We start from the raw sequence: 15,822 nt of genomic DNA on the forward strand, positions 1-15,822 counted from the left end.
AATTTAATTGTTTACCAAGTGTTATGGTTTAGATATTAGGTGTCCTCCAAAAGCTCCTATAATAATGCAGGAATATGCAGATGTGAAATGATAAGATTATGGGAGCTGTAACCTGATCAGTGCATCCTAATTTGAATGGATAGCTGATTGGTAACTGTGGGCAGGTGTTGGGGTTGTAGGAAGTGGTGGGTCACTGGGGCCATGCCCTGGAATGGTTCAGCTTCCCTGCAGCCACTTGTCTCTGCTTCCCAGCTTCTGTAAATGCAGTGACACTCCCCCACTATGCCCTTCCACCATGATGATCTACCTCACCTTGGACCCAAAGCAATGGAGTCAATCCACCATGAACTAAATCTCTGAAACTGTGAAACAAAATAAACTTTTACTCCTCTAAATTGTTCTTGTCAGGTATTTTGGTTGCATCAATGAACAGGTGAATACCATAGAAGCATTACTACAAAAATGACAGAAAAAATCAAGCTATTTGCAAGCTACATACTACTACAGGAAAAGAAACTGCAATATGTAATTGTCTAATAATGTAATTATCTAATAATGAATTTAACTTTTTCAAAAGAAATAATTTCTGTCAACAAGGCTTTCCTGGGGAAGCAGTTTACATAAGTGTGTTAGATTGTGCATTTCATTTGAATGCTTCTGAAAGCTAGACATACCCAAGCATATTGACATATAGGATCTCTTGTTTTATTTTACATTTGAAAGAGCCATCAGTACAATTTCCAAACATAATGCAATCACATAACTCCCCTGTCAGTTTTGATAATCAGGGCCTAAGCACTGTAGAACGATCTGTGAAGAAGAAAAAAATTTCTGATTCCTGAGGTCTCTTATTGGGACGGAGAGCCCATGAGATCCACAGATTGTTCTTCTGTGTTTGGAGAGATGCCAAATGAATCACAGTACAGATAGGTCAGGTGGTCTTGGAGAACAGTATTGGTGGAGTGATACTGGCTAAAGGGAGTTTCCTTGAGTTGTACAGCAGTCAGATCAAACCAAGGAAAAGGCCTGGGAAGGAAAAAAATACTGTTATTTTTTTATGTCTGTTCAGTACATCTTATTTGTTGTTAAGCACATGACTGTGAGGAAAGAATTTCTGAATTTATAGGTATCTCAACAGAAACTTCCAATCTGAAAAACAAACAAAACAAAACAAAAACCGGAGACTAAACAATACAGGACAGAATATCCAAGGACTATGGAAAGTCCCAAAAGGTGGAACACATACATAATGGTAATGCTAGAAGGAGAAGAGAGAAAAGAAACAGAATATTTGAAACAATAAGGACAGAATGTCCCCAACTTAATGTCAGACACCAAATCAGAGATCCAGGAAGCAAGCTGAGAATACCAAGCAGGCAGAATAAATACCAACAAAACAAAAATTAAAAATAAATAAAAACTTGAAACTATATCTAGACATATATTCAAACTAAAAAAGAAAGAAAAATTCCTAAAAGAAGACTCAGGAGAAAACACCTTACTTAGAGAAAACAAGATAAAAATTAAACTGACTTTTCCCCAGGAACCATGTATACAAGAAGAGAAAGAAATGAAATAAGTGAATTGATGAGAAAGAACAGTGAGTAGATATCACAAATGTTAACAGAAAAAACCACCAACCTAGAAGTCTGGGTCCTACAAATTTATCCTTCAAAAGTTAATAAGAAATAAAGACTTCATCAAACAAAACAAAAATTGAGGGAATTTGTTGCCAGTAGAACTGTCTTGCAAGGAATGTTCAAAGAAGTACTTTATAGGAAGAAAATGACATAGGAAAATTATACTTGGATCTACATAAAGAAAGAAGGAACATTGAAGAAGGAATAAGTAAGGGTAAAGTGAAAACTTTCATTTTTCTTATTCTTAATTGATCTAACAGTTAAGAGTTTGTTCAAAATAATAGCAATCTATGTGTGTGTGTGTGTGTATGAAATGAATGACAGCAATGACACAAGGAAGTAGAGGGAAGAATCAGGATTATATTATTATAAAGTACTCATACTACCTGCAAAATGATACAGTATTTAAAATTGTCCTTAGATTAGTTTAAATGTCTAGTGCAAGGTAGGTTAAAATACAAGTCAATCTCTTTCCTATATATCAGAGTCTTGGTCCATTTTCTATTGCTATAATTGACTACTACAGACTCCCCAACTTGATGTAGATTCAGCAGTCCCATTCAAAATCCTAGCAAGTTATTTTATGACTATTGACAAATTCTAAAGTTTATATGAAAGGACAGACTCACAATAGCTAACTCAATATCAATGGAAAAGAACAAAGAGGATTCATACCACCCAGCTGAAGACATATTATAAAACCACATAATCAAAACAGTTAAATACACAGATCAATAGAACAGAATAGAGAACCTAGAAATGGATCCACATAAATACAATATAGTTAACTATTCTTTAACAAAAGTCCAAAAGCAATACAATAGAGAAAATATGGTTTTCAACAAATGGTGCTAAAACAACCAGACATACAGAAAAAAAATGAATCTAGACCAAGAACTTAAACCCTTTACAAAATGAATTCAAAATATGTCATAGATTTAAGAGCAAAATGAACTATAAAATCCTAGGAGAAAATCCAAATGACTTTGGGTTTTGCCATGACTTAAATTGTAACATAAAAGGCATGATCTATGAAAGAAAGAATTTGATAAACTAGACTTCAGTAAAATTTTAAATTTCTGCTCTGAAATACATTGTCAAGAAAATGAAAACAAGCCTGGCACTGTTGGGTAAGGATGTTTGTAATCCCAGTGCTTTGAGGCCAAGGCAGGAAGATCACAAGTTCAATGCCAGCCTAAGCAATAAAATATATTTCTTTTCTTTTCTTTTCTTTTTTTTTTTTTTTAGTTGTCAATGAATCTTTTATTTTATTTATTTTTATGTGGTGCTGAGTATCGAACCCAGGGCCTCACACATGCCAGGCAAGTGCCCTACCACTGAACCACAACCCCAACCCCAATAAAATATATTTCTTAAAATGTCTCAGAAAGTGAGCTGGGGTTGTAGAACAGTAGAGTGCTCACCTAGCATGTGTGAACTAAATAAAATGTCTCAAAAAAAGGGGAGATATACAATTAAAAGGTATAATTCACCAAGGATATACTAAAATTTGTGAACTGTTATTCATCATATGGTATGACTTCAAATTTTATAATGCAAAGATGATTACAAAAGTGAATTTTAAAACTATAAAACTAATTCTAAAAACTATAATTGCAATGGAAATATTAATATGCCACGCCTCTCTAACAAAACATCCGTCAAAGAAGGTAGCATATTACTTCTCCAATTTTAATGTATGTAAGTATCACCTGGGATCTTGTAAAAATGCAGACTGTGATTACATAGGCCTGGGGTGCCAGATTCTATATTTCTAAATAAACTTCCAGATAACCTAAGTATGTCAGTAGTTTCAAGAGCAAGGAGTAATAGATTTGACTAACACAGGAAATTTGTGCCCAAAATATAATCGTTATTTGAAAGGCAAATAGCACATGGTTTGCTATTTGCAAGCTATGCATGATGGCACATGCCTGTAATCCCAGCGACTTGAAAGGCTGAGGCAGGAGGATCCTGAGTTTAGAGTCAGTCTCAGCAATTTAGCGAGGCCCTAAGCAGCTCAGCAAAACCCTGTCTCTAAATAAAATATAAAAAAAGGGCTGGGAACTGGGGGCTGGGGTTGTGGTTCAGTGGTAGAGCCCTTGCCTAGGATGTGTGAGGCACTGGGTTCGATTCTCAGCACCACATAAAAATAAAGTAAATAAATAAATAAATAAAGGTATTGTGTCCATCTACAACTAAAAAAAAGAACAATATATATATATATATATATATAAATAAAGAAATGAACTATTTATTAAAGATAAAAATGAAGCACTGGAGACATAGCTCATTTGGTAGAGTGCTTGCCTCACAAGCACAAGGCCTTGGGTTCAAGCCCCAGCACCATAATAATAATAATAATAATAATAATAAATATGTGGTTACTAAGACCCTGTGAAATTAAACTTTAAAAAAAAGATAAAAATGGAAATACTTGAATTTAAAAAGAATAGCTTGGGCTGGAGTTATGGCTCAGTGGTAGAGTGCGTGCCTAGCATGTTTGGAGGCACTGGGTTCAATCCTCAGTACTACATAAAACATAAAAAATAAAATAAAGGTATTGTGTTCATCTACAACTAGAAATAAAATTACAAAAAAAAAAAAAAAGAACAGCTTAGGTGCAGTGCAGCAGACTTGTAATCTCAGTTATTGGAGAGGCTAAGCAGGAGGATTACAAGTTGAAGGCCTGAACAACTGAGTGAGACCCTGTCTCAATGACAACATTAAACGTCTCTGATTCATTTCCCAGTTAATTTGTCACAGTTAATAGTAATAGCAGTTATCACTGAAAAATGGGATTTAAAGTCTGGGAAAATATCACTTTTTACTTAGTTTACAGTGGATAAGCTTTTTACCACAAATATATTATTTTTGTTATTTTTTTTTAAAGTTCACATGAAAGAATACATGTGTCGCCAGGTGCAGTGTAATCGAGTGGCTCGGGAGGCTGAAGCAGGAGGATCCTGAGTTCAAAGACAGCTCCAGCAACTGATTGAGGCCCTAAGCAACTCAGTGTGACCCTGTCTCTGAATAAAATATTTAAAAAGGGCTGGGGAGGTGGCTCAGTGTTTAAGCGCCCCTGGGTTCAATCCCTGGTACAAAAAAAAAAAAAAAAAAAAAAAGAATATATGTGTGAAAGGGTTAAGATTATTTTGAAAAATATTAATGAAGGGAACTTGCTCTACCAGAAGGATAACACTTCTATACATTACACACTACATTGATTAATTGTGGCATGGGAATTGAAAAACAGGACCACAGTTTCTGGAGAGTATACAAATATACCCCAAAATACATCATAATTTAGAAAATGAAAGTGTTATTTCAAATTGATAGGAAAAGGGTTAGCTACTGTCTGTATAAATAATGTTTTTCAAAGTGAATAAAAGATATTAAAAATCTCAAGATTTAAATATTAAAAAATTAAATACTTGAAGACATTTAAGAGTTATCTTTATAACTGTGGTTGTGGCTCAGTGGTAGAGCACTTGCTTTGCATGAAACCATAAAGTGATTTGACAAGTTTTATTACAAAAATTAGAAACTTTTGAACAACAAAATATGCCAAAAAGAACAATATAATGTTCAGGAAAAATAGTTCCAGTACACATAATAGGGAGTTACTATTCCTACTAAACCTCCTATAAAATAATAAGTAAAATAGTCAAAACAAAATAGGCAAAGGACATAAAATTAGGCTGAGAGAAAACACAAGAGCGAAAACTTTAGAAGTTGGAAGGAAAATGAAGAAAAAATAACTCTGAGCCTACATGGGAAAACTGAATCCTATGTCAGTACTAAAAAGAGTCACTGTCTATTTATATTAAGAGCCCACAAAAGACTGAGGAAATGGGACCAAGTACATCTGGAAGTGGTGTTAAGCTAAAAGCAGGGTAATTGGTTGAAAATCTTAAAAAGAAGAACAATGCCTACTTACCTACTGTGCTGCACAACAGGATCCGACCCCCCCCTCCAACCGCCGCGACACACACACATCCCTGACAGTTTTTCTCTAGAAAGGGTCAAAAAGAAAGTCTCTGGGCAGCGGGTAAATATGTACTGTTGAGTGTTGAGGGAAGGGATATCATGTTGAAAAGAGAGAAAATAATAAAGTAAAAAAAAAAAAAAAAATATATATATATATATATACAGTATATACAGTGAATAAGACCCCTACACACACACACAAATTCTCTAACCTGGATTCCAAAAAGCTGATTGCAAGTGTATCTCTTCTAGATAGGAGGGTAGAAGAAGTCTGACTCACTAAAAAGAAAAAACTAAAGATACCAATATTCAGGGTTTCCCAAGGAAACAACTGACCAAGTCAGTTTATAGTAAAGATCATAATGACAATCAAAGTTTGGAATCAAAGTTTCCAAACTTTTTTTTTTTTTTTTTTTGTGCCAGGGATGGAACCCAGATCCTCACGAATGCCAGGTAAGCACTCTACTACTGAGTTATGCACCAACCCCTCCAAGCAACTTTTTAGTATCCAGGATCTTAAATATGAGCAAACTATCAAGGTTCCCCATTTATTTGAAGAAAGCCTCTAAAATGATAGAGACCAAAACAATTGATTAGAAAACAGCTTGAAAGAAACAGACTGCTCATAGAAGAGAAAAACACCAATAGTTGATATTCTCAAAGAGATAAGTATATTGCATAATGAAATGACAGCTGGGTGCTACATAAAATAGGAATATGCAGAGACTAAACCAACTTTGAAATTCAAAATAAGATAGCAAACATGAAAATATTATGCTATCAAAATATGGCAGAAGGGCTGGGGTTGTGGCTCAGTGGTAGAGCACTTGCCTCACATGCGTGGGGCACTGGGTTCAAGCATCAACACCACATAAAAAAATAAGTATATAAAGGTATTGTGTCCATCTATAAAAAATATATATGACAGAAAAAAACAAGATTGTTGAGGAACTCTCTCATAAAGCAAAGGAAAAAAAGATGCAGATCCCAAAGATAAGAAAGATAAAAATCAGAGGATCCATCCAAGAGGTCCAACATTTGACTAATAAAAATGCCACAAAGAGAAAACAGAGAAAATGGGAGGGAACAAAATTATCAGACATGATTGGAGAAAAGAGAAGAATTTAGATTGCAAAATCCCATTAAATATGCTATTGGTGGTGGTTGTCTTTGCTTTTGTGGGTGACAGTGACATGAGTATTTGTTTTACAATGACTCACTAAGTTATATTTATGGCTTTATAGAATAGGTACTTTTTCTATGTATGTGTTATATTTCATAATTTTTTTTAAGTTAAGGGGGGAAAAGTCCACCAAGTGTTCAACAGTGAATTAAAATAGACTCACCATGTGAGTTAGCTTTTTGTCACTGGGACTAAAATACCTGAAAAGAAAAACAATTTAGAGAAAGGAATGTTTATTTTGGGCTCAGGGTTTCAGAGGGCTCAGTCCATGGTTGGCCAATTCCATTACTTTGGGTCTGAGAAAAGCATCATGGCAGAAGTGGGTGGTGGGGGGAAGCTGCTCAGCTTATGACAGATGGGAAACAGAGAGAGACAGGGAGGAAACAGGGACAAAGTATAATCCCCCAAGGGCATGTCCACAGTGACCTACTTCTATCCATACCCCACACCTACCTACAGTTACCACCCAGGAATCCATTCAAATGAACAATCCATCAACTGATTAGGCTCTCATAATCTAATCTTTTTGCCTCTGAACATCCATGTATTAAGAGATGTTTCAGGGGACATCTCACTTCCAAATCATAATACCCACATCATGGTACATAATAAGATCTCAGGATACTGAGGTAAAAGCACCTATGAGCTTCCAAATTAGAAAGAAGCAGGTTTCAGACAAAGGATCAAGAATTAGAGTGCTAGAGTAACTCTCAACAGCAATCCTGGAAGCCCAAAAACAATGGAGCAATGCTTCAAAATTGTGCAGGAAAATCATTTCCAATCTAGAATTCTGTATTTGGCTATGTTCTAAAACATTAGGCAAGAATAAAAACCATTTTCAGATATGAAACATCTCTAAAAATTACTTTTGTTGTTCCTTTTTCTCAGGAAGCTATTATAGGACATGTTTTACTAATATAAAAAAATAAACTATCACAGAAGTCAAGTGGGGTTCAGGAAACAAAATAACAGAGAGATGAAGTGAATCCCCTGGATAATAGAGGTTATAGTAATAGAGACTAACCCAGGATAACAGAGAAGAAAAATCCTCAATCTGAAAGTGTAACACACACTAGAGAATAAGCTGCCCATTGGTGATTAACTGGAATCCAAAAGATGAGAGGGAAGAATCAAGGATTACTTCCAGGGTTCTGGCTGGAACAACCTGATGAAGCATCATATAATTAGATAAGAAACCCTACAGAAGCAGAGTATAAGAACAGGTATGTCTTTGAACATGTTGAGTTGCAACAGCGATGGAGAATGTGCACTTACTAAACACAGCATTGACACCGAGGTATGAGCTATCTGAACAAAGATGGCAACCTAAGTTCCCAAAGAGATCACCCAAGAACAAATGTAGTATGAAAAGAAAATAGGACCTAGTAGAGTCCTGAAAACTCTCAGATTTGAGGGTGGAACAGAGGAAGTTAACAAAAAGAAGGGTCAGAGAGATAAGAAGATGACAAGAATGTGAGTGTTATGGTTTTAGATATGAGGTATTCCCTAAAAGCTCATGTGTGAGACAATGCAAGAATTTTGACAGGTGAAATAATTAGATTATGAAAGCTATAATCTAATCAGTGGATCAATTCACTGGTATGGATTAACTGGGTGGTAACTGTAGGCAGTTAGGGTACAGATGGAGGAGGTAGGTCACTGGAAGTATGCCTTTGAGGTTATATTTTGTCCCTGGTGAGTGGAGCTCCCTCTTGGCTACCTGATTGCTATATCTTGAGCTCCTTTTCTCCTCCATACCCTTCTGCAGTGATGTCTACCTCACCTCAGGTCCAGAGCATTGGAGTTGGCTGTTAATAGACTGAGAACTCTGAAACCATGAACCCCAAATAAACTTTTCCTTCTCTTCATTGTTCTTGTCAGGTTTTTTGGTTCAAGTGACAAAAGATTGACTAAAATAGTGAGGAATCATGAAACACAAAAGAGATTGCTTCAAGGATGACATGTCTAATATTCAAAGAGGAAAAGGAATTAAAATTGTACAGTGAATCTCATGGCAGGAAGTACTGATCACAACAGCAACAATTTTTACATATGTGATATCAAAGATTAAAAAAACTGATTTTATAGCTATCAAGCTATAGAGAAATGACACTCTCATGTTGTTAGCATAAATGTTTTTATAAGTAATTTGGGAATATTTATCAAACAGAAAACATATAATCTCTAATCCAGAAATTTATCCACATATTTATCCAACAGAACTTCTGGTTCAAGTGTGCAAAATAAGTACAAGGATGTTCAAAGCAGCCCTTTGTGCAAAATTTAAGGCAAAGGGAAAAAACTACATTAATATCAAGTGGAGATAGGAGTGAACAAATTTAATAAATGTATCTAATGGATGCCTATGCAACTGTTCATAAGTAAAGCAGATATGGTTGTACTAACATGGAATGGCATGAAAAAGCAGTATATGTAGTTTCCATGGTTCTAACACCATACATAGGAATGAATATCATGCACTATAATAATATTATGGCAATATAAATGTGTTTGTAAGACTGGGGTTGTGGCTCAGTGGTAGAGCGCTTGCCTAGCATGTGTGAGGCACTGTGTTCGATTCTCAGCACCACATATAAATAAATGAATAAAATAAAGGTCTATCAATATCTAAAAAAAATTTTAAATATGTTTGTAAATGCACAGATAAAAATGTAAAAACAGAGGTAAAATCTATGAAATGGAATTGAGGGCAAAGGAAACTTTACTTTGCTACTGGCTAATTTTTTTACAAGGATATATTTTCAAAATTATTCTTAGTTGTAGGTGGACACGATACCTTTTCTCTATTTATTTTTATGTGGTGCTGAGGATTGAACCCAGTGCCTCACAAGTGCTGGGCAAGCATTCAACCACTAAGCCACAACCCCAGCCCAAGACTATTATTTTTTATCAATTTTTAAAAAGAACCTGAAAGGTTGAAAGAGCATCTGCTAAGCCAAGAGTATGTAAGAACTTAGAATGATCAGCTGACTGACATCTTACCTTCTATGCAACAAGTTCTTGACATAGGATTTGCTGACAACATGTGGTAGCTGAAATTTGGGGCAAGAGTCTTCATGTTTCCTACAGTCTTCAAAGTGCACAGAGAGAAATAGTTGATTCAGAAGCTTCAGTGCTTGTCTGCAATCCACGTTGCTTGCTGTGCACATGTTTAGGGTTGCATAGATCACTCCCTCCAGCCATTTGATATTAAGGATTACTCCACCTACACATCAATGAGAAGATAAATACCAATCAGTACCACCAAAAATGAGTTGCAAGGACCCTAGGAGAAATTCAGACAGTGACTATGAGCCGTGTTTTTAAGGACCTGGAGACGAGCTAACATTCCTCCCTCTGAAAAGTCAAGGCTCAGTTTGCCCTTTATAACATCATATGTTAACCATACAAAGGAGGACACATATGACTAATGTAGACACTACACATGTAACAAAAGTATCTCCAGAATGGTCCTTGCCAATAATGGTAAGGTACTAGAGAAAACTTTAAGATCAGGACATGGGAAAGCCATTTTAGTTCCAGGTATTGCATTCTCTTATTTAAGCTATTTCCTCTGGTTATTTTCACTTCATCTCTAAGAAGTACAGATAATCAATCTCCTCAGGGAGCAGGGATGGCTGCTTTTTATCATCAAACACTGATCTAATTCCAAACCTAAAGGACTGAGAATATATCTAAGTTGTGCTCTCCCCGACAAACACGTGCATTCCGGTGATTTAGTGAGATAGGAACAGGCCAAGGGAAAGGCAATTTCAAAAGGAGGTCAGAAATATGGTGAATCGTTACCTTTAGGACTGTAGGGGCAGGTAGCCCGAAGAATCACAGGATCCTGGAGAGCAGCTGTGATTTCCTTATTGGCTCCCCAGATCTTGTCCAAATCCTCAACACAATGATACTGAGGTCGCAAGATATTGGTGTGGTTTAGTAGTAGTTTCAACCTGGAAAGCACCAAAACTGGGAATGCAATGCCAGGACTGGAATAAATGACTGCGTCATCTATTGCATTCACATCCAACACCAGCAAACAGGCTCTCCTGCACAGCACTGTTTAGAGACACATGCAGGTCTAGTGCAAAGAGGGCACTACTTAGTTGGATTGTTCATCCATTCATCTAACAAATGCTAAATGAATGTTATCATGTGCCAGGCACTATGCTAGACACTAGGAGTGGAAAAATAATATTTGATTCATATTTGCAGTAACTTTTCTTATTGTGACTGGTAGTTTCTCTTCTCATTGATGCACAGAGGAATAACATTCAGCTTCAAGTAGTAGGAGGCAATGTGCTATTACAAATTCTCAACATTCATACAGCAAACAAAATATCTCACCCACAAGGGCTTTTTGTGGGAAACTGAGGAAGACACAGTTAGAAAGGCTAGCTGGGTCTTCCTGCAGATCAAGCTGCCTCATCTTTATTACTGGGAATGATCAATTCCAAGAGGGAAGAAATAGTCAAAGACGAGGAAACAGCAGTTCTGCCAATTCTGTTCTTGTCCTAACAAGATACCTGGGTATTGGGATGGCAGTTACAAAGCTGTACACAATGCAGGCCTTTTCGAGACTGGTTTGAATTTGTATGCAGATATGAGGCACCTGAGATGGCAAGCAGCAGAGGAATATCACGTTGGCCCAACGCACCAGACTAGAATTATGGTAAAAGCACTGGACCCCCAGCTTCTGGAACTCAACTGAGGAGGATAAAGGAAGACAGAAAAAGAATACAGCACAAAGGAGTCTGACCTGAGTATCAGTTATGGGGAGAGGATGATCACTATTTTATCTCAATAAATCAACCCAAGACTTGCTGCCACCTAAATCAGAAGACACTCCTTTATGCCTTCTATGAGCTATACAGCCATGCCCTAATCCTATTACTAAAGCAACCAGTGCCACTGTAGCAATACTTGAGATGCCAATGTAATTCATTTTTACCTTACTTTTACACCAAATGCTGGAATTCTTCCAAAAGTTTTAAGGAAGAAAAAAATCTCTCAGAAGACTTCTGCTTCAATTTACTGAAGGTTTACCATGTGCCAGATAATTTACTTTATGTATATTCTTTAGGATAACCCTCATGAGGACCTTCTGAGGCAGAGACTAGTTGTATTCCTGTATTACAGATGATAAACTCAGACTTCAGTATGCCATGTGACTTGCCCAAAGCTACACAGTCAGTGGCTTGAATTGGTGGGTAAGAGTAGGACAGTAGAAAAGTATAGAGCAGATGCTGGGAAGAGCAAGGAAAGATTTAACATTTTCCATAAAGTAAGTATATACAACTTGATATTTATAAATATAGAGAAACATGATAATTCATGTAGTGCATAAAAAACTCACTGGTAGTTAATCATTTGTATTTACTGCAGTATGAATTTTTAAAAGAGAATTTAAAATGTACCCTCACATCTGGCACACATTTTAAGCATTGTTGAAAAAAAAAAAGGATATGTGGGGAATGAGATTGACCAATTGTGTTGTTCATGCATATACGTGCGAGTATTTAACAAGGAATTCAACTAGTATGCATAATTAGCATACACTAACAACATTTTTTAAAAAGAGAATATGAGAGACACTGGAGAGATGAGTTCTTATTTTAACAACCAAGAGTACATGACAGAAATGATGCTGAGGTTATCTGGATACTCATGAACCTGGAAAACAGACAGGACAAGAGAAATTTCAGAAAGCAGGTACATGAATCATTCTTCCATGAATCATTCTCATTCCTTACACTTGCCTAGAAGCTGATGCTGAGCATTTTGAATCTTTGCTTCCTTACACAACATACAGAGTTATCTTAAAACTAATTTTATTACTGTAAACATTCTTCCCGAAGAATATATGTACCATATTGAAATATTGTATTTACTAGTTCTATCACTGGGGCTAAGAAATATGCCTTCGTACTGGCATGATGAAGCTCGCCTGTAATCCTAGGGACCCAGGAGGCAGAGGCAGGGTGATTGTTGCAAGTTTGAGACCAGCCTCTACCACTTAATAATGAGACCCTATCTCAAAATAAAAAATAAAAAAGGCCTGGGACTGTAGTTCAGGTATAGAGTGCTCCTGAGTTTAATGCCCAGTATTGAGAAAGGAAGGAAGGAAGGAAGGAAGGAAGGAAGGAAGGAAGGAAGGAAGGAAGGGAGGGAAGGAGGGAGGGAGGGAGGAGGGAGGGAGGGAGGAGGGAGGGAGGAGGGAGGGAGGAGAGAGTAAGAAGAAAGAGAAAGAGAAAGAAAGAAAGAAAGAAAGAAAGAAAGAAAGAAAGAAAGAAAGAAAGAAAGAAAGAAAGAAAGAAAAGAGAGAGAGAGGAGGGAGGGAGGGAGGGAGAGAGGGAGGAAGGAAAGAAAGAAAAGGAAGAAACTTTGAGTGATAAGACTTTTTAAAGTTTCCTTACCACAGAAAGAACATTTGCAAATCAATAAGAAAAATAGTCACTCCAATTGAAAAAAAAAAACCACTGAAAAAAAATGAAATAGCAATAAACCTGCAAAAAAATTTAAACACTTCTAGTGATCAATGAAAACAGGAAAAATGTAAAAGGCATATTAAAATGGTAATGTTAAAAATGATTCCCAGCATTGACAAGAGTGTAATGAAATGATTTTTTACAGTGCTGATGAAAATTTATACCTGAACAAGACTTTTTGAGGTTAGTTTGAAAAAAAAAAAGTATTATAAATTCCTTAACAAATAAACATATACTTACCATATGACTCAACCATTTTACTCCCAAGTATTTACCAAAGAAAAATGAAAGTAGTGACTGGGACTATATAACTCAGTGGTTGAGTGTTCGCCTAGCATGCATGAGGCCCTGGGTTCAATGCCCAGCTCACAAAAAGAAAGAAAAAAGAAAGTAGATGTGCACATGAACACTTACATAAAAAGTGTTCATAGTGGCTTTATGTGTGACAGCCAAAAACCTAATCTATATTTACTAGTGAATAAACTGTGGAATATTAATACAATGAAATACTACTCAGAAGTAAAAAGAAGATTGACACATGAAAGACATAAATATATCTCAAAATAATTATGTAGAGTAAAAGAAATCAGACCAAAATAAATATAAACTGTATGACTCTGTTAATACAAAAAATTCTAGAAGAATACAAGTTAATCTATAGAGACAGAAATCATTGTCATTAATTTTTTTGGGTGGGGAGCTGCAGGCACGTAGAAGGGATTCATGAAGGGCAAGAGGCAACTTTTGAGGGTAATGAATATGTTCATTATCTGGAATGTGTTGATGTTTTCACAGGGGTACTGTGATAGTTTGGATATGAGGTGTCCCCCAAACACTCCTGTGTTAATGTTGTAATGATCAGAGGTGAAATGGTTAGATCATGAGAACAGTAATCCAATCAGTGGACTAATCCATTTGATGGATTAATAATTTGAATAGACTAACAGGATGATAACTGTAGGCAGGTGGGGTGTGACTGGAGGAAGGAGGTCACTGGAGCCACACCTTTGGGATTTATATTTCCCTGCTGCCTCACCTCACCTGCCTGCATGTGCTTGTTTGCTCTTGTCCTCCCTTCTCCTCCCCTCCCCGCTTCCCTCCCTTCCCCTCCTCCCCTCCCTTGCCCTCCCCTCCACTCCCCTCTCCTCTCCTCTCCTCTCCTCTTCCTCTCCTCTCCTCTCTCTCTTTCCCAGCTGCTATGAAGTAAGCAGCTTTCCTCTGCTATACCCTACCACCATGATGTCTGCCCTCACCTTGGGCCCAGAGTAATGAGCCAGCAGACCATGAACTGAACCTCTGAAACCATGAACCCAAAATAAACTTTTCTGCTTCTAAGTTGGTCTTGTTGGGCATTTTGGTCACAGTGACATAAATCTAACACATATACACATGTGTCAAAACATTGAATTATACACTGTGTGTAGTTTATTGTATACAAATAATGTCTTAACAAAACTTTACCTACTTGTTAATCTAGTAATTTTATTATGAAATAAAACATAATTTTCAAAAATTATATACAAGGAAGTTCAACTAAATATTTATGGCAGTTATTCACATTAAATTAATCTGTTTACTGAATAAATAAACTTTAAACCCTGGGACAAAAACAGAGAAAGAGGGACTGGGGTTGTGGCTCAGTGGTAGAGTACATGGGTAGCATGTGTGAGGTACTGGGTTCGATTCTCAGCACCACATGCAAATAAACAAATTAAAGGTCCGTCAACAACTAAAAAATATTAAAAAAAAAAAAAAGAGAGAAAGGTAGAATGGCACTGAGGATCTGGCACTCCCAGGCACACACCTTAACATTTGAATGCCTACACCCCAGAGGCAGTAAGCACACACTGCCCAGGAGACACTGGGAGTGCTCTCAAGCCTGTTTGTGGGACAGTGGAAGGGTTTAAAAATCATTATTGTGAAGTGATACAGAAATATGCTTATGATACAGTAAGTTAAAAAGGCAGAATACAAACAGGTAGGTACAGTATCAATGTTGTGGTTGAGATATGAGGCGTCCTGCAAAAGCTCTTGTGTGAGACAATGGAAGAATTTTCACAGGTGAAAGGATTAGATTATGAGAGCTATAACAAAAATCAGTGGATTAATCCACTGGTATGGATTAACTGGGTGGTAACTGTAAGCAGAATGGGTATAGATGGAGGAGGTAGATCACTGGGGGTGTACCTTTGGGGTTTTTATTTTGTTCCTGTTAAGTGGAGCCCTCTTTCTGTTTCCTGTTTGCCTAATCCTGAGCTGCCTTCCTCTGCTGTGCCCTTCTACCTTGATGTTCAGCCTCACCTTCAGCCCAGAGCAATGGAGTTGGCCATCTATGAACTGAGAGCTCTGAAACCATGAGATAAAAATAAACCTTTGGGTCTGGGGAGATAGCTCAGCAGGTAGAGTGCTTGCCTCCTAAGCACAAGGCCCTGAGTACTGCAAAAAAATAAATAAATAAATAAACCTTTTCTCTTCAACACTGTTCTTGTCAGATCTTTTTGGTCATAGCAACAAA

The 15,822-nt window shown here is 36.8% G+C and overlaps 1 protein-coding gene across 1 annotated transcript in view; it reads right to left on the reverse strand.

The window, feature by feature from the left end:
* Positions 1-398: 398 nt before the first annotated feature.
* The window catches only part of Noxred1 (NADP dependent oxidoreductase domain containing 1), a 29,956-nt gene continuing 14,532 nt past the window's right edge, over positions 399-15,822 (reverse strand). Inside the window, exons 4-7 of the mRNA XM_047541120.1 lie at positions 11,346-11,526; positions 10,621-10,772; positions 9,817-10,039; positions 399-1,026 (exon numbers count right to left, since the gene is read on the reverse strand). Coding sequence (XP_047397076.1) covers positions 849-1,026; positions 9,817-10,039; positions 10,621-10,772; positions 11,346-11,526 — 734 coding nt within the window. The 3' untranslated portion in view covers positions 399-848. The remainder of the gene's footprint in view (positions 1,027-9,816; positions 10,040-10,620; positions 10,773-11,345; positions 11,527-15,822) is intronic.

Source organism: Sciurus carolinensis, chromosome 2 (assembly GCF_902686445.1).
Source record: "Sciurus carolinensis chromosome 2, mSciCar1.2, whole genome shotgun sequence".
NCBI classification, from domain to species: Eukaryota; Metazoa; Chordata; class Mammalia; order Rodentia; family Sciuridae; genus Sciurus; species Sciurus carolinensis.